The sequence below is a fragment of the Glycine soja genome, chromosome 19 (assembly GCF_004193775.1).
Source record: "Glycine soja cultivar W05 chromosome 19, ASM419377v2, whole genome shotgun sequence".
NCBI classification, from domain to species: domain Eukaryota; kingdom Viridiplantae; phylum Streptophyta; class Magnoliopsida; order Fabales; family Fabaceae; genus Glycine; species Glycine soja.
In genome coordinates, this window is record NC_041020.1 from 25,075,439 (window position 1) to 25,099,501 (window position 24,063).

Genomic DNA, 24,063 nt, shown 5'->3' on the forward strand with positions numbered 1-24,063 from the left:
AGAGTCTTCTCCTTTTTTCTTTGGATTGAAATTTGTTCTTCTTTGATTTCCTTTGTTCCTTAGAAACTTGTTGAATCTCTTTACGAAGAAACTAAAATCATCATCTTCTTTTATTTCATTCAAGTCTTCTCTGTCACTTTCTTCTTGAATAGAAGATGAGGCTTTAAGTGCAATTCCTTTCTTTTTCTTGTCATTTTCTTCATGTTGATTTAGTCTCATAAGTTCCATTTTGTGTTCCTGAAGCTTTCCAAAAAGAGTTGCAAGAGACATGTTAGTGAGATCTCTTGATTCAACAATTGTAGTTACCTTTGGTTACCATTCCCTGCTTAAACATCTTAGAACTTTGTTAATGAGATCCTCATTAGGAAATATTTCCTAATGATGCATGATTAACTATATGTGTAAATCTCTTTTGCATATCTTGTATGGTCTCATTTTGATTCATTCTGAAAAGTTCATATTCATGTGTTAGGGTGTTTATTCTAGATATCTTAACATTTGTTGTTCCTTCATGGGTTACTTGTAATGTATCCCATATTTCTTTTGCATTCTTACAATTTGAGACTCTAAAGTATTCATCCATTGCTAATGCAGAGGTAATTATATTTTTAGCCTTTAAGTTATATTGTACCCTTCTTCTTTCCTCTTCATCCCATTGTTCCCTAGGTTTTTCTATAGTTTCATTTCCTACTACCATTGTAGGGATGTAAGGACCGATTTCAATGGCTTCCCATATGTTTAAATCTATAGCCTCTATGAAGATTTGCATGCGGGTTTTCCAGTAATGATAACCCACACCATTAAATATAGGAGGCCTATTAATGCAGTTTCCTTCGGGAAATAGGAAGTTTGAGGAGACCATAATTATTCTTGAAGTTTCTAAACTTTATACAAGAATTAAGCTCTGATACCACTTGTTGGACAAGTGGCCTCAATAACTTAAGGAGGGGGGGGTGAATTAAGTTAAAAAATTTCTCGTTTAATTGACTTCTAAATCCCCTTTTAAATCTATATGTTAAGAATATTGAAGATGAAGATGAAAGTTATATCAACATTATACTTCAAGCGTGCAAGATAAATAAAATATGCAAGATAAAGTAATCAAGATAGGGAAGAGAGGAATGCAAACTCAGTTTATTCTGGTTCGGCCACTTCCTGTGCCTACGTCCAGTCCTCAAGCTACCCACTTGAGATTTCCACTAACTTTATAAAAATCCTTTTTACAACTTCTGAACACCCAAGGGATCCCTTTCCCATGTGTTCAGGAAACTCACAATTCAAGAGACAAAAACCTCTTGATCTCAATAAGTCTTTAAAGAAAGTACAAATGTTTTTCTCTCTTTTAGAGAAGAAGATACAAGATGAAGTTCTTAGAAGAATCCTTAATTGATTTGCAAGTTTTTGGCCAGTGATTTTTTTTTAGAGGATAAGACAATAAGGTTCTGAAAAAATCTAAAAAAAACTTTTGTAGATAACTCACATATTTATAGGACCTTGGTGGCTTTTCAAAAACTTATGAATGGATGTGACTTTTTAGAGTAACTTTTAAAATTTCCTCACTGGTAATCGATTACAACTCTTTGGTAATCGATTACACAACTATGTAATGAGGAGTCATGACTTTTCAATTTGAATTTTTGTAGTTTTGTTACTGGTAATCGATTATAGACAAGTGGTTATCGATTACATCTTTCAAATTTCAAACTTTCTGAAAAAGCTTTTTGAAAATAATTTTGCTTCTGGTAATCGATTACCAGTGGAAAAAATGCCTTTTTCAGAAAATGTTAAAAATATTTTTAAACCTTTTTATTATCAATTTGGAAACTATGTTGTGAGGCCAAACCTTTGAAATCACTAAGAGACTCTTTTAACAAAGATAGACTAAGACTTAGCTTTCTTCTTGATCTTTTTTTTTTCTTGGTCTTGATTTGGACTTGAAATAAAACTTGTGTTGCTTTTGTCTTGGCATCATCAAAACCTTCATACACATACATTCACAGAAAACCTTCATACACATACATTCACAGAAAACCTTCATGTTCTCTAGAAGTTTGTCCTCTCTATGTTTGTTCTTCTCATCCACTTTTTTCATCCACTCCTCTTTAAGGCTCCCTATCAACTTAGCTAGTTGTTGTGGGTTGATCGATGTAGAAGAACTACAACCACGTGATGCATGTCCAAAGTAGTGCCCGATGGTCACACCAACTCCGATAGCACAAACATGACCTGGGTGCTTTAGTCGTCCAATGGAAATAGTTAGTATGTCCTGACATCCATGGGGGAATAAAGCTTCCTGTTGGATCGAGTGGCCTCAGAATTGTTGGATCGAGTGGCCTCAAAATAATTAAGAAGGGGGGGGGTTGAATTAATTATTCCTAAACCTTTACTAATTAAAAAATTACTCTTCTAAGGTTTTTACTTATGTTGTTAAGAGAATATGGAGTAGAAGAGAAATTTAACAGAAAGCAAAAGCAGAAATTAAATGCACAGCGGAAAGTAAAAGAGTAGGGAAGAAGGAAACAAACACACAAGAGTTTTTATACTGGTTCGGCAACAACCCGTACCAGAGAGTAAAAACTCTTTGGTAAACATGTTTTAAGAAAAAGCATGTGCTATTCAATTTTTGAGAAAACCTTTTCATACTTATCTTGATTAAGCCTTCTCTTGATTCTTGAATCTTGATCTGAATTCTTGAGTTCTTGAATATTGAATCTTGAATCTTGATTCTTGACTCTAAACTTTCTTCTTAAGTCTTGAATTCTTCTTGATTTACTTGAGTTGTTCTTTGATTGATCTTTGATTCACTTGAGTTGTTCTTTGATTGATCTTTGAGCTTTTTGTCATCACCTTTGTCATCATCTTTTGTTATCATCATTGTTATCATCAAAACACCTTTGAATCACCTTTGATTCACCATGAAGCTTTGCTTCTACAATATCCCCCTTTTTGATGATGACAACTTCTGAAATCAAGAAACACACACACACTTTTTCCTAGTCGATCACTCACATAAATTATCCCCCTTTGTTTTTGAATTTATGCTTATCTTAAAAATAAGTTGATTACTCATGTAAATTCTCGATTTAATCCCATTTCTCTCCCCCTTTTGCATCAACAAAAAGCCAAAGTGCATAACAAATTTGAAATAATCAATCATAACTAAACATCCATACAACAATCATTGAGAAACTAGCAACCAAACCTTGAAGCAAGAATCATGAAGCAACAATCATAAATAGATTATCTATAAAACCCATATAGTCAAATAACATACTTAATATTTGTTCAGACATACCATGCAAATAGGGAAATAGTAAATTGTTCAACTACCATAATAATATAGCCAAAATACATGAGAATAGAAAACAATCAAACAAGATATCATAACCATTCATCACACTAAAAATATAATACTTCATAGAATGTCATATAATCCAGAAAGCCATTCATAATAACCAAATAAAAGTACATACCACTAATCATATATCATCAAAATAATTGAGTTTAAAACTCATAACCGTAAACAACCAAGAGCAAGTAAATATAATCATCATGTTCAGTTATACTAATCAAATAATAAAAGAAATACTAAGTATTTAAATGTCATAAAAACATACCCAAATACAAGGATTAGAAACAAAATATAATCATAATCTAAATCTATTATCAGAGAATCAAAACTTAATTCTAAGTAACAAAAATTAGATATGAACACATACATGGTAACTCATTACTTATCTCAATTATTTTAGCATATTAATATAATTTTGACAAAAATCTAATCATGTCAAATTATATAAAAATGAATAAACATACAATAAATGTATTCATACAAGAGAGAAAAATTTATAAAAATCAAACAAGATAATAAATCATCCTTACGTTATAATAGAAGCATATGTGCATAAATAACAAATAAGTCATAAGTCATCAAAACATAAATCATTTGTCTAAGTCACTTGCATCTAGAAGTCCTAATTCTCTTCTAATGGTGTAGAAATAATCTTTGGTTAGTGGTTTTGTGAAGATGTTTGCATGTTGGTTTTTAGTATCTACAAATTTTAAGAATACAGTCACCTTTTTCCTAACACTAAGTGTTAATTGACTATCAACACTTACCAAGATGAGTTCTTATTAACATAGATTGTTTCATCATATCAAAATGATTTTATTTGAAATAAAATATAATAATTTTGAAAAACATAAAAAATATTTTGAACAATCAATAAAGTAATTCAAACATATCAAACAAGAATTATACAAGGATTGAAGGATATAGATCACAAACATTATCAAATATTCAAATTTGTTATAGATAATTTAAAAATTTAGAAAGTTCAAAGAACTCAATCAATCATGTAATCATTATTTTCTCTGAAATCTACATGCTCAATATCTTTATTATGCTCATGCTTAATAACACATTTTTTAGAATCAAAAGGATACTTTATATATGAAATTTTTTATATAAAAATAAATAAATATAACATAATGAATTTTGAAAAAATTTATGAATGAACCTTAAGTAAGTAATTCACATGTCATATTTAAAAATTATGCAAGAATCATACAAGAGATATAAAATCATACATAACCATTCATAAATGACTAATCACATACTACATAAAAAATCATGCATAATTATTTTTAAAAATATATATTATCAAAATAATCAACATAACTTTTAAATAATAAAAAAATCATAATAGCTTTCAAGAACAATCAATCATCAATCAGTTCAAATTAATTAAATTTAATTAACAATCAACTAACTATGCATAATACTTTTAAAAATTTCAAATTTCAAATTTTTTAAATTTCAATTTTAAATTTCAAATTTTAAATTTCAAATTTCAAATTTCAAATTTCAAATTTCAAATATTAAATTTTAAATTTCAAATTTTCACTTCCAACTTCCAATAACTTCCACTTCTAATTTTCAACTTCCATTTTCAACTTTTAATTTCTACTAACTTCCATTTTCAACTTCCAACTTCTATTTTCAACTTTTAACTTCCAATAACTTCCAAATTTTAATTTTCAAACTTCCAATAACTTCCAAATTTTAATTTTCAAACTTCTAAAAAGTTGAACACAATTACCAAAGACAAAAGATCAATCATGTATATAGAAATTCTTTAAACTAAATATAGTTAATTAATCATAATAAATTTTAACATAATCAAATAACATTCATCAACACATATCATGGTAATTATTCAATTATCTTAACATGTCAAAACATTTTTTAATTTTTTAACAGAATCTAATCGTCTTGGAAACAAAACATAAGCAATTCAAGCATTAATCAATTCAAACAAAATTCAATTAATCATACATACTAAATATAGTTATTTAATCATTGTAAACACAATCAAACAATTTTAACAATTATTTTCTATTTGCCACAAAAATAACTTAACTGTAAATACTAATCATACATTAATTCATAGAGATGGCTTAGATGTTACCTCTTTTGAGATTTTACTGATATTGTTGTTGTCGTATGTAACATGTCCATTTTTATGAACATCCATTGTCGATGTACCACTTCTTCCTTACAAATTCTTCTTTGTTGTTTTCATGAGATTTTGTCATGAGACAAAAGTTGACTTGGTCTTCATCATGATCTTGGAATAACCTGTTCCTGAAAATACTATCGAAAGACAAAGAATCTAAAGAGGCCATTAATCTTGAAGTTGTTAAACTTTCTACAAGAAACCTGCTCTGATACCACTTGTTGGATCGAGTGGCCTTAGAATAATTAAGAAGGGGGGTGAATTAATTATTCCTAAACCTTTACCAATTAAAAAATTACTCTTCTAAGGCTTTTACTTATGTTGTTAAGAGAATCTGGAGTAGAAGAGAAACTTAACAGAAAGTAAAAGTGGAAATTAAATGCACAACGGAAAGTAAAAGAGTAAGGAAGAAGGAAACAAACACACAAGAGTTTTTATACTGGTTTGGCAACAACACATGTCTACATCCAGTCCCCAAGCAACCTGCGGTCCTTGAGATTTCTTTCAACCTTGTAAAAATCCTTTTACAAGCAAAGATCCACAAGGGATGTACCCTCCCTTGTTCTCTTTGAAACCCTAGTGGATGTACCCTCCACTAGAACTGATCCACAAGAGATGTACCCTCTCTTGTTCTCAGTCAAACCCAAGTAGATGTACCCACTACTTGTACCACAAAGGATGTACCCTCCAATGTGTTGACACAAAGATCTTAGGCTGTTAAACCTTTGATACTTTGTGAATGGGGATACAAAAGAATTCTCAGGCAGTTAGTCCTTTGAATACTTTTGTATTAGGGAAAGGGAAGAATCAAAAGAATTCTCAGACTGTGTCTTTTTGAATTCTTTGACAAGGGAGAACGGAGACACAAAAGAATTCAGGCGGTTAGTCCTTCGTTCTTTTGGAAAAAGGAGAAGAGAGACACAAAAAGAATTCAGGCGGTTAGTACTTGGCGAATTCTTTTTGGCAAAGGGAGAAGAGAATGAAGGGGATGAAAAGCACAAGCTTTCAAGGTTTAGAAAACCAGAAAACTTCAGAAAGCTTTTGGTACAAAGAAGAAGAAGAATTTCAAAGAGATTCAAGGCTTGTAAAGGAATGATTGAATAAGTGTAAAAGTGTTAGAAAGATTGATTGAAAAATGCAAAACAAAGCCTTACTTTTATAGACTCTTCATGTCTGGTCAAGAGGACCATTTAGAAGAGTTATAACTTTTAGAAAAAACTTAAAACCAATTTGGAAAAGTCAAAAACCTTTTGAAGAGTTACATCTTTTGATTTATTCAGAAACAGTCACTGGTAATCGATTACCAAATCAGTGTAATCGATTATACAAAGCTTTTATGTGAAAAGATGTGACTCTTCACATTTGAATTTGAATTTCAACGTTCAAAGGCACTGGTAATCGATTACCAAAACATTGTAATCGATTACATCTTTTTGAAATTAATTGGAATGTTGTAAATTCAATTTGAAAACTTTTTCAAATCCATTTTGCTACTAGTAATCGATTACAACAATCTGGTAATCGATTACCAGAGAGTAAAAACTCTTTGGTAAACATGTTTTGAGAAAAACCATGTGCTATTCAATTTTTGAGAAAACCTTTTCATACTTATCTTGATTAAGCCTTCTCTTGATTCTTGAATCTTGAGTCTTGAATCTTGATCTTGATTCTTGAGATCTTGAATCTTGAATCTTGATTCTTGACTCTAAACTTTCTTCTTGAGTCTAGAATTCTTCTTGATTTACTTGAGTTGTTCTTTGATTGATCTTTGATTCACTTGAGTTGCTCTTTGATTGATCTTTGAGCTTTTTGTCATCACCTTTGTCATCATCTTTTGTTATCATCATTGTTATCATCAAAACACCTTTGAATCACCTTTGATTCATCATGAAGCTTTGCTTCTACAAGAATAATTAAGAAGGGGGGTTGAATTAATTATTCCTAAACCTTTACTAATTAAAAATTACTCTTCTAAGGCTTTTACTAAGTTGTTAAGAGAATAAGGAGTAGAAGAGAAACTTAACAGAAAGTAAAAGCAGAAATTAAATGCACAGCAGAAAGTAAAAGAGTAGTGAAGAAGGAAACAAACACACAAGAGTTTTTATACTGGTTCGGCAACAACCCGTGCCTACATTCAGTCCCCAAGCGACCTGCGGTCCTTGAGATTTCTTTCAACCTTGTAAAAATCCTTTTACAAGCAAAGATCCACAAGGGATGTACCCTCCCTTGTTCTCTTTGAACCTAGTGGATGTACCCTCCACTAGAACTGATCCACAAGAGATGTACCCTCTCTTGTTCTCAGTCAAACCCAAGTAGATGTACCCTCTACTTGTACCACAAAGGATGTACCCTCCAATGTGTTGAGACAAAGATCTCAGGCTGTTAAACCTTTGATACTTTGTGAATGGGGATACAAAAGAATTCTCAGGCGGTTAGTCCTTTGAACACTCTTGTTTTAGGGAAAGGGAAGAATCAAAAGAATTCGCAGACTGTGTCGTTTTGAATTCCTTGACAAGGGAGAAGGGAGACACAAAAAGAATTCAGGTGGTTAGTCCTTCGTTCTTTAGGAAAAGGGAGAAGAGAGACACAAAAAGAATTCAGGCAGTTAGTCCTTGCCGAATTCTTTTTGGCAAAGGGAGAAGAGAATGAAGAGGATGAATAGCACAAGTTTTCAAGGTTTAGAAAACCAGAAAACTTCAGAAAGCTTTTGGTACAAAGAAGAAGAAGAATTTCAAAGAGATTCAAGGCTTGTATTGGATTGATTGAATAAGTGTAAAAAGTGTATTAGTGTATTTAAAAGCAAATCAAAGCCTTGCTTTTATAGACTCTTCATGTCTGGTCAAGACAACCATTTAGAAGAGTTATACCTTTTAGAAAAACTTAAAACTAATTTGAAAAAGTCAAAAACCTTTTGAAGAGTTACATCTTTTTATTTATTCAGAAACAAACACTGGTAATCGATTACCAAATTAGTGTAATCGATTACACAAAGCTTTTGTGTGAAAGGATGTGACTCTTCACATTTGAATTTGAATTTCAACGTTCAAAGGCACTGGTAATCGATTACCAAAACATTGTAATTGATTACAGCTTTTTGAAATTAATTGGAACGTTGTAAATTCAATTTAAAAACTTTTTCAAATTCATTTTGCTACTGGTAATCGATTACAACAATATGGTAATCGATTACCAGAGAGTAAAAAGATCGATCACCACCCAGCGTCCGACTAAAGATGTTAAAGAAGCACTCCTTGGAGGCAACCTAATATCTCTAACTTTGCTCTTTAATTTCATGTTTCATACTTGTTCGTTTTCTTGAATTATATCCTGAATTCGCCTAAGTTTGTATGTAATTATAGGGTTTAAGAGAGAAATATATATAATAACAATGAATAACAAAGCTTTGCAAAAAAAAAAATTCAACTTGCCTAGGCGAGCGTGGTCCGATGAAAAAAGATAAAAAGGGTAGGGGTGAAGCCAATTTCACCCCATCTTCCCCTATTTTCTTCAAAAACTCATCAAAAGCTCCCTAAGACCCACGGGAACCACCATTTTTGCACCAAACTTCAAGCTTTTTTTGCATTTGTCTCAATTATTATTGCTTTCCATTCATCCCACTCAAGTAAGTGCCATCTCTATCTATTTCTACTTCTTCCTTGTGGTATTTGGTGCTTTATTTGTTGTTTTCTTGGCAATATTTGTGAGATAAATTATGTGAAAATCCATTGTCTAAATGCTTGGGTTAAGGGCTGCAATGGATGGCTCTAGGCCTATCCTTGATTCTGTTGTAAATTTGCATATCATGTTGCTCTTTATCCCTTATTTTTTCATGTTTTAACATGCGCCCACCAACCATTTGATAAAATGCCACAATGACCATTCCATGTGTTGTTTTGAAATTTGAATGAGGAATGAGCTTTATGCGTGTCCAGCCATCTTTTTAAATGTATGAGCAACTTAGGTTGATAGACTAAATGTCAAAAGTATGAACTAAGCTTGGAAATCAAGACATTGCCTTAAATACAAATTACATGAGTTACATGACTGCGTAAAATTGATTGGGTAGAATTAGTCTAATTGTTGGTTTAAACTTGCTACACCATGATGGGCACATTGCACCTAGATTGTTGTAGAATGTTAATTTCTTTCAAAATAATACACACTAAGTTGTGATTTGTTTTATTAGTTGCATGATAACACATGCAATTAGCAAAAAAAAAAAAAAGAGGAAAAAGAAAAAAAAAAACACCCAAAATTGATTGACTTCATGCTTGCTTAGGATAACTAAAGTAATGGTTACGTATTTCATGCAAACTAATTTTTATGGATGTATCGTTGCAGGCAATGCCTCCAAAGAAGCTTCTCACTAAAAGGGCAAGGAAGGACGCCGTAGGCGAGGGATCCAGTGTAGCCTCACAAGCAGAAATTGAGTTTGATGGACACCGTTTCCGAAGTGAAGAGCATTAGCACCGCTTCAAAGCAATCAAGAGTTGGTCTTTCCTCAAAGAAAGATGGGTCCAACTAAAAGAGGGGGAATACATAGAATTCCAGAAGGAGGTTTCCAGGAGACAATGGACTCAACTGACAAAGCCCATGGCTAAATATGACCCAGAGATAGTCATGGAATTCTATGCAAATGCTTGGCCCATAAAAGAAGGAGTCACGGATAAGCGCTCCTAGGTGCGGGGCCAATGGATCCCCTATGATGAAGATGATATCAACTAGTTACTAGGGCATCCATTGGTTCTAGAGGAGGGGCATCGTTGTGAGTTCAGAGAGAGAAGAAGCCAGGTCTCAGGATTTGATGAGGAGGCCATGGGACAACTGTTGTGCTCCATGGGACAAGACTTTGCACAAAGCGTGACGGGGAGGCAGGTGCGGATCATATGCACTAGCATGACCACCTTGACACAAATCTGGATGACACTTCTCCTCAGCAACATCCTTCCTAGTGACCATAATTCTGATCTCCCACTGCCTAAATGCCAGTTGTTCTATGCTATTCTGACCCAGGTCAGTGTTCATGTAGCCCAACTTATCTTGGATGTCATTTACCAGTTTGTAGGTATCATGCCTCCAAGGCACCCAGTGGACCCAGAGAAGTCCAACAGAGCATTAGGATTTTCAGCCTTGATCACATGTCTTTGCCAGTTCTATGGGGTGTCAGTTACGCCCACAAAGCTCATTTGGCCTCCCATTAACAGGTCGTTCATTGAGAAGTATTGCATTCCAAGGCAGGCACAGGAGTCGGGGCAAGACCAACAACAATAGTCGGCCGCAGACGCACCACCTCCACCTCTACAGCAACCACCATCTCTAGAGTCCATCTTGACTCACATGTAGAGGATGGAGCTCTACATGCAGCATTTGGCTGACCAGCAGGCAGCCAATCATAGGGATTAGGTGCATTTGAACAATAGTTTCTACCAGTATACCCTATACCAGCAGTGCCAGGACCCCAACCCTTACCCATGGCCTACTCTAGAGCAGTTCAGGGCCACTGTAGCATGGCCTGGAGACAGGCCTAATTTTTAGGCAGGGGCAGGTCCCGTAGAGGCCCCAGGAGGAGAAGACGGAGCTAAGGAAGACGGTGACATGGCAGATGTCATGGATTTTTTCCTTTGAGGAGACTGAGCCTCTCGACCAGGATCTTCTAAATCTGTGAACTTGTCTTTATGTTATTTATCGCCTTCAGTATTTTTGTTATGTTATTTCATTGTGATGTTTTGTTTGAAACGGAAAAAAAAAACTAAACCAAAAAAATTATTCATGGTTTCTTTTCTTCACGCACCATTTGTTCCTTTGATAAGTGTAGTCTCGGATTACAACTTTGCTTGTGTTTCAAATTTTTCCTAAAAAAAACTAACATGCTTTTTAAAAGAAGCAATCACTAGTTTTCTTTGGAAAGTTTACGGATCAAAACACAAAAGGATTTTTTTGAAAAAGAAATGTGTACCTAAAGGGTGAAAACAATGAAAGACTTTCCCGAATGCCAAAATGGACTTGGATGTTTTGAATGACTTGATAAAAGAGCAATCATTGAAACACTGATTTGGCCTGAATGTGGAAACAGACCCTAAGCCTTAGTGATTGCGTGACCACCAAAATTTTATATATTTGAGTGTCCGCATGGATATGTGCTACGATTGATTTTGCATGAATTTCTAATTGTCATAATATGCAATTCATGGAAATGATCTGGGCATTCTTTTCTTTCTAATCCATTGGCCAGACAGCTGGCCCAATGCATTATTTTTCTGCCACTTGCAAACCTTTTGAGCCAAACATTGATTTTTTTTACCAGAACCTTGACCTAGGATGGAAGTTTCCAACCTTACCCTGGGATAAGAAAGAAAGGGTATCTTCCAAGGGGGACTTGTATCACCTTTTGGTTAGTGATGTTCATCAAAACAAGAAGACAAAAAAGAAAACACAAAAGAAAAAAAGAAAAACAGCAAAGAAAGACAAAAAAGAAAAAAAAAGAGAAAAAAAAAGAATCAATCAATCAAAAATAGAAAAGAGCAAAAGGAAAATAGGAAAGAAAAACAAGTTCTTTGGAAGAAACAATGTCTGAACCATGTACAAAGTTGTTGTAAAGAGTAAAAAGGAAGGGGAGCAGTAGTAACTTGGTTAAGACATGAGGGGATAGGAAGTGATCGCCCGTTTAAGTTACTAACCCAATCTTTGGGCCTACTCTCCTGTTCCACACAAAACAAAAGGGAAAAAAGGGGAAAGACCATAGCAACCAAAACCAATTTCCTACAAAGTTTGACCTTAGAAAGTCCTATTGATCCATGATGATCATGCATATTATCCTTGATTTGATGGGAAATGACTTGCAAAATCAATTTATGACATATCTGTGATTTGGAATTGAGACAAAAACACTTGCCTATACACCTTGTGCGATTTTCCTTTGTTCGGTTGGACCCAGTGTTTCTTCTAATGTCCTTTTAGAAACGAAATGCAAATGTCTTAAAACTCATTTTCGATTATGAGAAATTCTATCTGTATGCTTTCATTCCCTATTAGTCACATTGATTTTAAAAAAATGTGTGTTGTTCTGATCGGTTTAGGGTTTTGTTTCTTTACCAAGCGTGTTCACGTTTTAGTGAAAATTTCAAGGCTTCAATGTCTTCTGTCTTTACATTTCAAAGACTTCAATGTCTTATGCCTTTTATTTTCCAAAGACTTTAATGTCTCATGTCTTTACATTTCAAGACTTCAATGTCTTCTGTCTTTACATTTCAAGACTTCAATGTCGCCTGTCTTTAAATTTCAAGACTTCAATGTCTTCTGTCTTTACTTTCCAAAGACTTCAATGTCTTCTGTCTTTACATTTCAAGACTTCAATATCTTTTGTTTTTACATTTCCAAGACTTCAACGTCTTTCATCTTTACATTTTCAAGATTTCAATGTCTTCAGTCTTTACATTTCAGGAGTTCAATGTCTCCTATTTTTGCTGTGCAAGACTACAATGTCTTTTGTTTAGTACTTTTGATACTTCATCCGTTTATTCTTTTTTGAAGTCACATTGCACACCCTCGATTAAAGGCTACCGTCCCTTGTGACGGGCGTGTGAGGTGTTAATACCTTCTCCATGCGTAAATAACTCACGAACCCTTATTTTCAAAATTCGCAGACCTCGTTTTTTATTTTCCTAAGGTTTTCCTCGAATACCTTCCCTATGTGTTCTTTTTTTGGAAGACGTGCATTTTTATCTCACCTCACCCTCATGTCGAAGGGTAGGTTGTAACATCCATATAATATTTTTTTATAGCTAAATTGAGTTTCATTTAAGGATTAATTGTTTTTTTAAAAATATTATTCTAGATAAATTATATTTTATAAACTAATATATATAAATTAGTATAATGAAAAAATTAACACAAATTAAAACAAATAAAAATAAAAAACCAATTAGTTGTTTTTAAAACTATCTTTTTGAAAAAAAGTCACGTCATGAACCGATTTTTAATTTACATTTTTTAAATTACTGTTCACATTGATATTATTTGGATAAATATTTGGATAAAGATTACATTGTATTATTTAAGTAAATATTTTTTGGATTGTATTATTTGGATAAATATTTTTTTTTTGTATTTTGTGGGTGAAAATCTCTCTCATGTGATTGAAGAATTCAAGATTCAATTATTGTAATAATTATTTGAGTAATGTAATTTTTAATATTTTTTTAATTAATTTATGAAAAGGTGAAACAAACATAATATTATTATCTTTTGCATATGTATTATTTGTTCTCAAAGTATTGTCAAAGTACAAAACAAAACCAAAATAAAAAATTCTCAAACACTTTGCCAGTGCATTTAGGTGTCAAAAGATTGTTTAAACAAAAAACAAACAGTTAATTTTATGAAGAGTTTTCCTTTAGAAGGACTATATGAAGATTTATTTAATACAGTTTCTAATTTTAATTAGGCTTTATTTTTATTTTAGTTTTTAATATATTTTGAAAAGCCGAAAGTGTTTTATTTTTAAATATAAATAGAATCACAATAAACATATTTAATGGTGTCTCCAATAAATCCAAAGGATTAGCGCACTCGTCTAAGATCCATTGTATTTATGAGTGATAATGTTTTATTTAGCATGAAAATTTGTATTTGATTTTTATCATGTGTAAAATTTTATTGGGCTAGCAATAACCACACACTGAGAGTGAGGTTAATCTCTAACTAAGTGGTGTTTGAGCAAGACAAAAAATAGTGTCTCCAATAAAATTATTTCTAAAATAAAATTCACATGAAAAAAATGGAGTATTTTTTATTTGAAAATTAGAGATTAGAGTAGGGGTGTTTGCGGGTCGGCTTAGGTCAGTTTTGACTAAATTCAGGACCTAACTCAATCAAATTTCATCGGTTTGGTTCGGTTCGGTTTTCACAATTTTTTTTTTGAAACCCAACCCAGCTCAACCTATTCATGAACAATTTGGTTCGGTTCAGACCAATGGGTTATCCATTTAAATTTGAACTGTTTTTTCTTAGAACTAATATTTTATATCATGATTCATCCAAATATTAAATACAATTAACAAAATGTTATCAAATGTCTGAAAGTAGTAAAATTGATTCATTTAATACCATCAACATAATCTTCTATATTATACTAGTACAAATTAAAACAAAATATTTTTCTATGAGATTTATTATAATAATTCAAATCACAACTATTTCTTGTAAATTAATTTCTTACAATAAGCTTTGCTACAATCAGATTTGTTGCAACAAAATTTGCTGAAACAAATGAACAAAATATGATCCATTGATATTATATACATGATAGAAAAAATAAATATGAAAAAATGTGAAACAAATAATAATGTACCTGAAAGTAATCCTTAAGAAGTTTCAACACAAGTAGTCACAACACTTTCCAACACTTGGAGTCTTAATATTAGCAATATTTCAATTCAAATCAAACAATTCTAAAAATTTAAACATAAACCCATTAACATAAAAATTAATTCATATTTTATACAAATATAAAAAAATTAAAATAAGAAATTACATATCTGATTCAATTTTTTCCGCTTATTTATTTCAACTTGCAAGTCATTAACATTTTGCTTATCATATCTAAGCCAATCTGACGTTAAGGAACTACAAAATGAATCTAAAATTCTAACCCATACTAAATGCAGACTAACTCATTTTGCAAGTCATTAACATGCTGCAGACTAACCCTTACGAGATGATACAGTAGATTCAAAGATGACCAATATATCTCTAATCATACAAGAAACAATATTTTCAATTTCCATCAATTCAAAATATCAAATTGAGGGTGGTCATCTTCAGCATCATCCTCCAAAAACATGCCTAACTCTTTTTTTTTTTTCATCTCATCCTGTTTTTTTTTCTTATTTTCATTCTAAATTCATTTTTTAGTTTGAATGGTTCTAATTCAAATAAATAAATGATACAACTTTAAATTTGTTTGATCTCCATGAAGTTTCTTTTACTAGAGATGATTTGAGGATAATTTGAGAAAAGAGAGGGCAATTTCCCTTTTTCTTTTCCGACCACGTCTCTCCACGTAGGTCAGTACTAGCCACACTATCCTCTTTCATAAGAGGAATTGCAGTTAATTCACCTTCAAAAACCCAAAACCCTAAAAAGCCAGAGAAAACAAAACCCCCAAAATATCTCTCGCTCTGAAACCGGCATGGATTTGCAGCAGAGCGAGTTCGATCGCCTCTTGTTCTTCGAGCACGCTCGCAAGGCCGCAGAAGCTGAATACGAGAAGAACCCTCTCGATGCCGATGTTCGTTTATTTTCTTCGCTTTTTAATTCTTTTTTTTTTTTTGGATTCGTCGTTTCGATAGAACTCCGAATTTTTTTTCTCCAAGGATCAGTTCATGATTGCTATTATAGATTTTCGTCGCAATTAATATGTTGTTTTTGTTGTTCTGTTGTTTTACTTTCATGTGAGTTGATAGTTGCTTGCTAGATTGGGAAATGGATTTCTTTTTTGCAACTTTTGTAAAAAATGTTCGTGTTATTCCTTATCACGTATGTTTTATTTTCATATGAATTGGTTGATGCTTGTTAGATTGGGAAATAGAATTTTTTTTTGCCATTTTTTGGAAAAATTATGCGTTTTTCCCCCTAATTTCTGCAGAACTTAACAAGATGGGGTGGAGCTCTATTAGAGTTGTCTCAGTTTCAGAGTTTTCCTGAATCGAAGAAAATGACCCAAGGTACTGCTAATTCACTATGCCCTAGGTATTTTTTTACTCAATTGTTTTTTCGGTTAATTAAGGGCCTGTTTGTCACAGGTTTTTTTCTCTCCATAAAACATCACTTTTATAAAAAAAAAAAAAAAAACATTTTTAATAGTTTTCCATGCGCTTCAGCTTTTCAAAATAATCTGAAGCTGGAAAAAATATAAAACCTGGTTAAAATAAAAAGTTATTTGAATAGTTTCTCATAAAATCACTTGTTTTTAAAAAAATGGATTTTATAATTGTAAACAAACATAATTCCTGCTCTTTATTTATAAATCTCTAAAAAAGAGTCACTAGGTCATTGTACATCAGAAGCACTTTTTTTAGTATTCCTGAGCTTGTGATTTTAATTTTCGTTTTTGTTTTTGTTTTGTGGATTTACAGAGGCTGTTTCGAAGCTAGAGGAGGCGCTTGCAGTGAATCCCAAGAAGCATGACACTCTTTGGTGCCTGGGAAACGCTCACACTTCGCAAGCGTTTTTAATTCCGGACCAGGAGGAGGCAAAGGTTTATTTTGATAAGGCAGCTGTGTACTTTCAGCAAGCTGTTGATGAGGTACTTTTTTTGGTTTGGTGTCAATAACTGTGAGTGATTTGGGAATTATTTTACTTGTAGAAATAATGTGTAACGAAATAGTTTTGTTTTATGTAGGATCCTTCAAATGAACTTTACCGCAAATCATTGGAAGTGGCTGCTAAGGTATGTTCTGTATTGTTGTTATATTAGTTTTGTACCATATTATCATATTGCTTAAATTACTCCTTTGTCATCTGTTTTGTGTTTGGAAGCTGCAATGGAATATAGAAATGGGTGCTGCAATTTGTTCAGTTTTGTTGTCATTGGTTTTTTCATCTGTTTCATGAAGTGGTTGACAAAACTAAGAGAGATATGGATTTTAAATTTTTTCTTGTGCCTTGTCTTTTTTTTCAAATGCTTTACAACACTGAGTATGGAGCCCTTCAAATATGGTGTGGTGATTTGTAAAATGGTTCTGATATCTGTATTTATGCTTGAAATTGTGAGACTGCCTTGAACTTGTAGATTGTGAATAAATCCATGTTGACCACAACTTCATGAATCTTGATGCATTCATGTGATTTAATCCAATTCTGAAAGCTGCCATTATAGATCACACAATTGTTTTGAGTCATACCAAATTTGTACCAGATTTGCATTTTGTCTGTGATGTGCACAAATCTTGCACCTACAGGTTGCATCTTTTATCCAGGTTGTGTCCTTGGCAACCCAATTTCAAAAGCTGACTTTATTTTTTCTTTTCCAAATTTTATTGTGAAGGTGAAGAGAATGTGTCAAACCTTTTGATCTGCCTATGTTAAGAAGCATAACCTTATTCTTGTGCCCCCACACCCTGCCTTCTTCTCTGCTTCTGTGATTTGTGGGAGTGCTGCTGTGTTTTGAGTTTACTAATGTGCTATGCATGTATAGACTGTGTGTAATACAATGTATAATATGTGTTGATTACTATTCTATATAATGAATGAATTAGCAGTGATTTTGATGTTTATCTTTCTGTTTGTTAACTATATATTGTGATGTTTGACTATAAAATGTCTAGATGTAGAAATCTACAACCATAGATTTAGTCAGAATGGGTGATTGAGATTTTCTTACTGAAATTTTAATAGTGTTCATAGTTATCAATCAGAAAATCACTATCACAGTGCTTGAATAAGTTACAGAGGAGTGCAAACCAAGTGTTTCTCTGTCATGGTGAATCATAGATGCTATTGCAGCCAATAGTAGGCCATTTCATGGTTATGGCAATCGCTATTTCACTCTATCTGAGAAGCCCCAAAATACCCCAATATTTTATCCTTGCCTCCCATTTTTAGTTTTTTTTTTTGGGTCAGTTTTGTCTCCTCTAAGACCAAATAGGGTTTGAAGAACTCAGACCAGCCACTCCCTCGTATACTTCTTTCTTCCTTTGTTTTTCTCTTTTCTTCACTTCTGCTGATAATGATTTGACATGTGGAGTTGTTGCTGGTGAGCCTGCAGCCTACACTTGGCAGCAACCAAGATTGAAGAAAGTCACTGCTAGTTATAAAGGGAGTTGTACTAGATGAATAGGAAGATGATGTAGAAATTGAAGGAGGAAGAACACATCTAAAGATCTACTTGTGAGGAGAATTGTTAGGAACTAAGAGTAGAAATGGGAAAGAAAAGCAAGATTTTATTGAATTAGTATTTAGTGTAAAGAATGGTTTCTGTTTGAAACAGAAGAAAAAACCAATGACAAATAGAAGGGAGATCTCTCCTCCAAAGGTTTCCTCTTCACAAAAGGGTTTTCCATTCACAAAGGATTGAAAGCCATTATCATGCTGCTAGTCTACTGGTTTCTGTTTGTGGTTTTGCTATGGGTCAAGAATTTGGGTTTGCTTATGTTTCACAAAGGAATTAGGATGTTCTTTAAAGCTGATCTGTTCCTTTTTTTAATATTGCTTTATATTGTCTGTCCTTTGGTGTTTTTTGATGGTACCCTTATCCCCCCCCCCCCTTCCCTTTCCTGTTGTTCTCTTAATTGCTAGAATAATCTTTCTTTCTTCATCAAAAAAGATAAGGTTCAGCAACTTGTTCTCAGATTGGCTACTGGGTCAATTCAATTACTAATGCCATTTTTTCAGGCTCCTGAGCTGCATGTAGAAATCCATAAGCAGGGATTTGGTCAGCAGCAGCAGGCGGCAGCAACAGCTGGATCTTCTACTTCTGCTTCGGGTACAAAGGTAATACTTCAAAGTTTTTGTTGTCTCTCTTGACCCTGTGATTATTTTGTATCAAGTTTTTGTAGTTAATCTCTGATTGTATATTTTTTTCATGATTTTTCTGAGATTTAGTAATTTTAAGTTCAAATCTTCTTCCACATATGCAATGTTCTCTGACTGAGTACAGATACATGGAGTGTTGATGCAGTGAAACAAAGGAGTTTGTTGACTGGAATGTATTGTGTCATTAGATTGAAAATTAATTGTTTTAAATGCTAATTTTTCTATGATATTTTTTGTTTTTTTGAAGTGAGAGAACTGGGTGACTAAGGTACGGGGAACACAAATTTTATAGGATGGGGTCATAGTTTCTACCATGACTGCACCAAATTGACTTTGTATAGGTCTTAATTACCTAACTAATGTGTACAGGCTTTGAGATAGATTGGATTAATGTCTTGGTGAATTTTTTCTTTAAAGAGAAGAGAATACTATGTGTATTTTATCTTTTTGATAAAATAATAGAGAGAACTAATCTTTCAACTTGTCTGGTCTCAAGATAAGTGCTATTTGTCTATTTTTGGTTGGACATGGCTCTTGGACTGCTAGTTATTTATGATATCTGCATTTTGGGTAAGCACTCCTTGTGCTACAAAAATCACATTGGAGATAGATAGACTCTGATCTTCGTACTTGTGTGCTCATTCATTACCTATTTTGTTTGATTATTTTTCAGACTCAGAAGAAAAAGAAGAGCAGTGATCTGAAGTATGACATATTTGGATGGATAATTCTGGCAGTCGGCATTGTTGCATGGGTGGGATTTGCAAAATCAAACCTGCCACCGCCTCCCCCTTCCCCTCCTCGATAAGTGAAGCCATTTGATTTGATCTCACACATTATTGATTATTGAGAATGATATTTGATTTCGGTTAGTGTCGTTTATTTAGTTTGACAGTAGTAATGTTTGTCATGGTGTAGCCGTTGGCTTATCTTATCCATCATACAAAATTTTCTTACTGTGGGCTGAGCAGTTAAAAATGTCCGGCTTAGATGGTTGCTAGTATTTGCAAAATCAAAAGCATTGCCAATTTGCCATCAGTTAAGTATTGAAAATAATAAGAATTTTGCTGCAAGGTTTCCGTTTTTCATATATGGCTCAACTTAATTGAGCTCTTTTTAAGTCACATATTAGACACCGTTGCTAGGATGAATTAGTGAATGTTTGGTGAATATTCAAAATTTGTGCCTCCAATTGTGACAAGCTTTAATGTAAAAAAATTTATTAAGAAATTATTATTATTATTATATCAAAATTCTAGCAGTAGTATTATTCAACTTTTAAAAAAGGCTCTTAAGTTTTAATGGAGACCATAAGATTCTTTTATTAGAGTAATTCAGTTTAAATATTTTAACATGCCCCTTTTTGAGACGATTAATTGTCTTAAGAATTGGAGTCCTGGTTTGATTTTGCATTGTCTTCCCATTACTCGTGATCGTCATAGTATGTTTGGATTTTAGTTAGAAGTCTAAAAATCATGATTTGGACTACAATACCAAGGAAAAGGTTTTTGCTGGTCAAAATTTAGAAGGGTGCTAATTTCTTATCCGTGGTGAAGAAAGTGGTTTAACCATCTAGTAGTGCGTTTGACAGATTATGAAATTTCCTTCTCTAGTTCTACGGCATGGGAAGGTATGGTGATAGGCGTTGGATCTGCAATCAAGAGATAATCCTGTATTGAGGTCAAGATTATATACCTCCAGAATATAAGGAAAGAAAGATATTTATGAGTAATGCTTCTTATATTCCTTTAACATGGATTACATTCCCTTATACAGGAAGATACTAACAAAAATTGTAAAGGAATTCAAATAACAAACCCAATGATTGGGATACAGATGAGCAAATTGAATCTTTGAAAGATTGCATTGCAATGGAAAGATTTACCACTCATTTCCTAATGCACATAGTCGTTCCATCCTAAGGGGGTGCTTGGTGAGCCTTTTGGGCCTCTCATTAAGGTTGACAAGTCCATCTTCCTCTGGTGCCTTGTAGGTAGTTGAAGTACTTGGGTTGTTATTAGTTGGGCTTGGGATCCTATCTTCCCCATCCCTTGGGAAAACACCTTGTTCTTAAGGTGGTAACCATCACGAAGGGAACTCCAATCCTCCCAAGTAGCATCTTTAGGAGGGAGGTTGGTCCATTGGACAAGAATTAGTTGTCGTGGTGGGTCAAAGCTAGGATCCCACTTGGAGCCAAAAATGAGGTTGGACAATGATTTTACCATTAGAAAACTCAGCAGGAAGCTCTTGTGGCGTGGGCAAAGGACCATGGTGTGGTTTGAGCAAGGAATAATGAAAGATCGGATGAATTTTGGCAGAGTTTGGTGAAGCTAGAACGATAAGCCACTTGACCAATAACCTTAGTGATCTCATAAAGGTCATAATAACGCTTACGCAACTTTTGGTATTTGGATTCAGAAAGGGATAATTGGCAATGTGGGCGTAACTTAAAATAAACTCATTCATCGACCTTATAAGTGACATGGCGGTGATGAGGGTCAACAAACTTCTTCATTAATTGTTAAGTCTCGAGTAACTTGCATTGGAGAGAAGCAAGCATATCTTTGGGCTAGAGATGAGGGTGTCAACAACTTCCTATGAAGAGTTTCCCAAGATATAATGCGGAATGGAATGAGGAGGTTTGCCAAAAGTGACCTGAAAAGGAGTCAAACCTATGGCAGAATGGGATGTAGTATTATAGTACCATTCTGTTAGACTAAGCTATTTTGCCTATTGAGATGGTGAAGTATGAACATAGGCACAAAGATATTACTCTAGCACACAATTCAAAACCTCTGCTTGACTGTTGGTTTAGGGATGATAGGCGTTACTCATACACAATTTGATTCCATTGAGCTTGAAAAGCTAGTGCCAAAAATGGCTCATAAAAATAGGATCTCAATCAAATATGAGGCTCTTTGGGAAGCCATGAAGCTTGCAAACAATGTTGATGAAAAGTTGAGCAACTTTGTGAGCAGTAAAGTGGGTAGGTAACGGGCCCAAATAGGCTCCTTTAAAAAAATGATCTACAACCATCGATACCACCATGGATTCGAGAGATGAAGGGATGCCATAATGAAATCAATGGACAAGTCTTACCAAGGAACATAGGGTGGAGGAATAGGTTGAAGTAGGTTGGGAGTCTTTTTGGTGACGTACTTCGTTTGTTGGCAATCAGAGCACTCAAAAACAAAGTGTTGAACATCATGTTTCGTGCCTTCCCAAAAGAAATTGGCTTGAAGTCTGCTAAGTGTTTTAGCAATACCTATGTGACCTCCCAAGGGTGATGAATGAAATTATGTTAACGATAATTGAACAAAAGAACTAGTCTTCAGAATCCAGATTTGGCCTTTGCAAAATAACAACCCATTAGAGACTTTGTAGTGTGGATGAGATAGGGGGTTATCTTAGATTGCTTGTGACAAAGTAATAAAATCGAGATGAGTGGGGAGGGTGCGATGGAGGTCATCCAAGAAATGAAATTTAGGTATAGTGAGAATCCAATAGGCCTGAGCAAGGGAGGATTCATGGAGGCGAGAGAGAGCATTAACTACCATATTTTGCTTGCCAGAACAATACTGAATAATGTACTTATATCCAAGGAGTTTGGCTAAGAACGCATCTTGTTTTAGAGTTTGCACAAATTGACTGATGAGTTTTTTCAAGCTTTGGTGGTTAGTGATGATGGTAAAGGAGTTTACAAGGAGGTATTGTCACCATCTTTTGATCGCAATGGTTATGGCACAAAGCTCACAAATATAGGTGGATGAACAGAGAAGCTTGGGGAAGAACTGTTAGCTAAAGAAAGTGATGGGGTGGTTATTCTGCATAAAACAACTCTATTTCGGTGCCTGAGGCATCTGTTTCAAGGAAGAAAGGGGATTCTAGATTAGGAAGCACTAGCTAGCACCAGAGCTTGAGTCATAGCTCGTTTGAGATGTTCAAATGCAACAAGAGAGTTGGGGCCCCAAACAAAGTTATCCTTATTGAGAAGGGAAGTCAAAGGAGTGGTGATGCAAGCACAAAACCACCATGTGCCATCCTTTTTACGAACAAAGAGGACAGGTGAAGAGAATGGGTTCTGATTGGGTTGGATCATGCAGTGCCGAAGCATCTCATTTACCTAACACTCGATTTCTTTCTTTTGAAAGTGAGGATATCAATATAGTTTTATTTTCACAAGGGCTGCCCCAGGAAGAACATAAATGGCATGATCTGTATGTTGAGGAGGGGGAAGGACATGAGGTGTAGGTGGGTGTGGTGATGGATGTGGTTGGATAAGGTAGATGGTAGGGTAGAAAGGTCAAGAGGCTCCAAACTGAGGGTCGATGTCGGTGAGACCTGAAGATCAAAATAAGTTATTGTGTGGTTTGTGGAGAAGATGTGTTTAACCTGGTGATGGGCTCATATCGGAACGACCCTTTAACTCTACTAGTTGTGCATCCTTCATAAACTGCATGGTAAGTTTGGAGTAGTCTATGACTATTGGACCCAAGGCCTTAAGCCATTTAACACCCAAAAACCAAGTCTGCTATGACAATGGACATGAAGTAAAGGTCCACCTCAAAGTTGTGGGTTTGAATGAGAATCAGAACTACACGACATAAGCTAGAACAGGAGAGCTCGTTGTCATCGCCTACCATAACAGACAAAGGGGTAGTCAGAGTGACACAAAGATTCAAGAAACGCATAATGTGATCTTGAATAAAATTGTGTGTATTGCATCCATCAATAAGTACCATGACCCCATGGCCGTTGACAATTCCACTCACATGAGGTTTTAAGGGTGAGTTGGTCAGAGAAGGCATTTAAAACTGATTTGGGCCAAATGGGGGTCTAGAGGATCGCAGATGTCTAGGGTGGAAGACTTAGTCTCTAGCGGGGGTGAAGTGAAGGGTGGGTTGAGTTGGATTGATTCGGCTATGATGAGGAAGAAATGAGATTTACACATGGGTAGAGCTCCATCAATTATTGTAGTTATAGCTTCATGGTGCTTGGCCAACTAAGTTGG

General features: G+C 34.1%; 1 protein-coding gene across 1 annotated transcript; it reads left to right on the plus strand.

The window, feature by feature from the left end:
- Positions 1-15,522: 15,522 nt before the first annotated feature.
- LOC114400810 (mitochondrial import receptor subunit TOM20-like) lies at positions 15,523-20,140 on the plus strand. Its single transcript, XM_028363447.1, has 6 exons — positions 15,523-15,807; positions 16,165-16,243; positions 16,655-16,824; positions 16,921-16,968; positions 18,912-19,010; positions 19,726-20,140. Exons 1-6 carry the CDS (start codon positions 15,709-15,711, stop codon positions 19,858-19,860), a joined length of 630 nt encoding a protein of 209 aa, XP_028219248.1. The 5' UTR covers positions 15,523-15,708; the 3' UTR covers positions 19,861-20,140.
- Positions 20,141-24,063: the final 3,923 nt, after the last annotated feature.

Coding starts and splice junctions, on each gene's coding strand:
- LOC114400810 (XM_028363447.1), top strand. CDS start 15,709: ATGGATTTGCAGCAGAGCGAGTTCGATCGCCTCTTGTTCTTCGAGCAC. Junction 15,808..16,164: donor AGAACCCTCTCGATGCCGAT/GTTCGTTTATTT, acceptor TAATTTCTGCAG/AACTTAACAAGATGGGGTGG. Junction 16,969..18,911: donor CATTGGAAGTGGCTGCTAAG/GTATGTTCTGTA, acceptor CCATTTTTTCAG/GCTCCTGAGCTGCATGTAGA.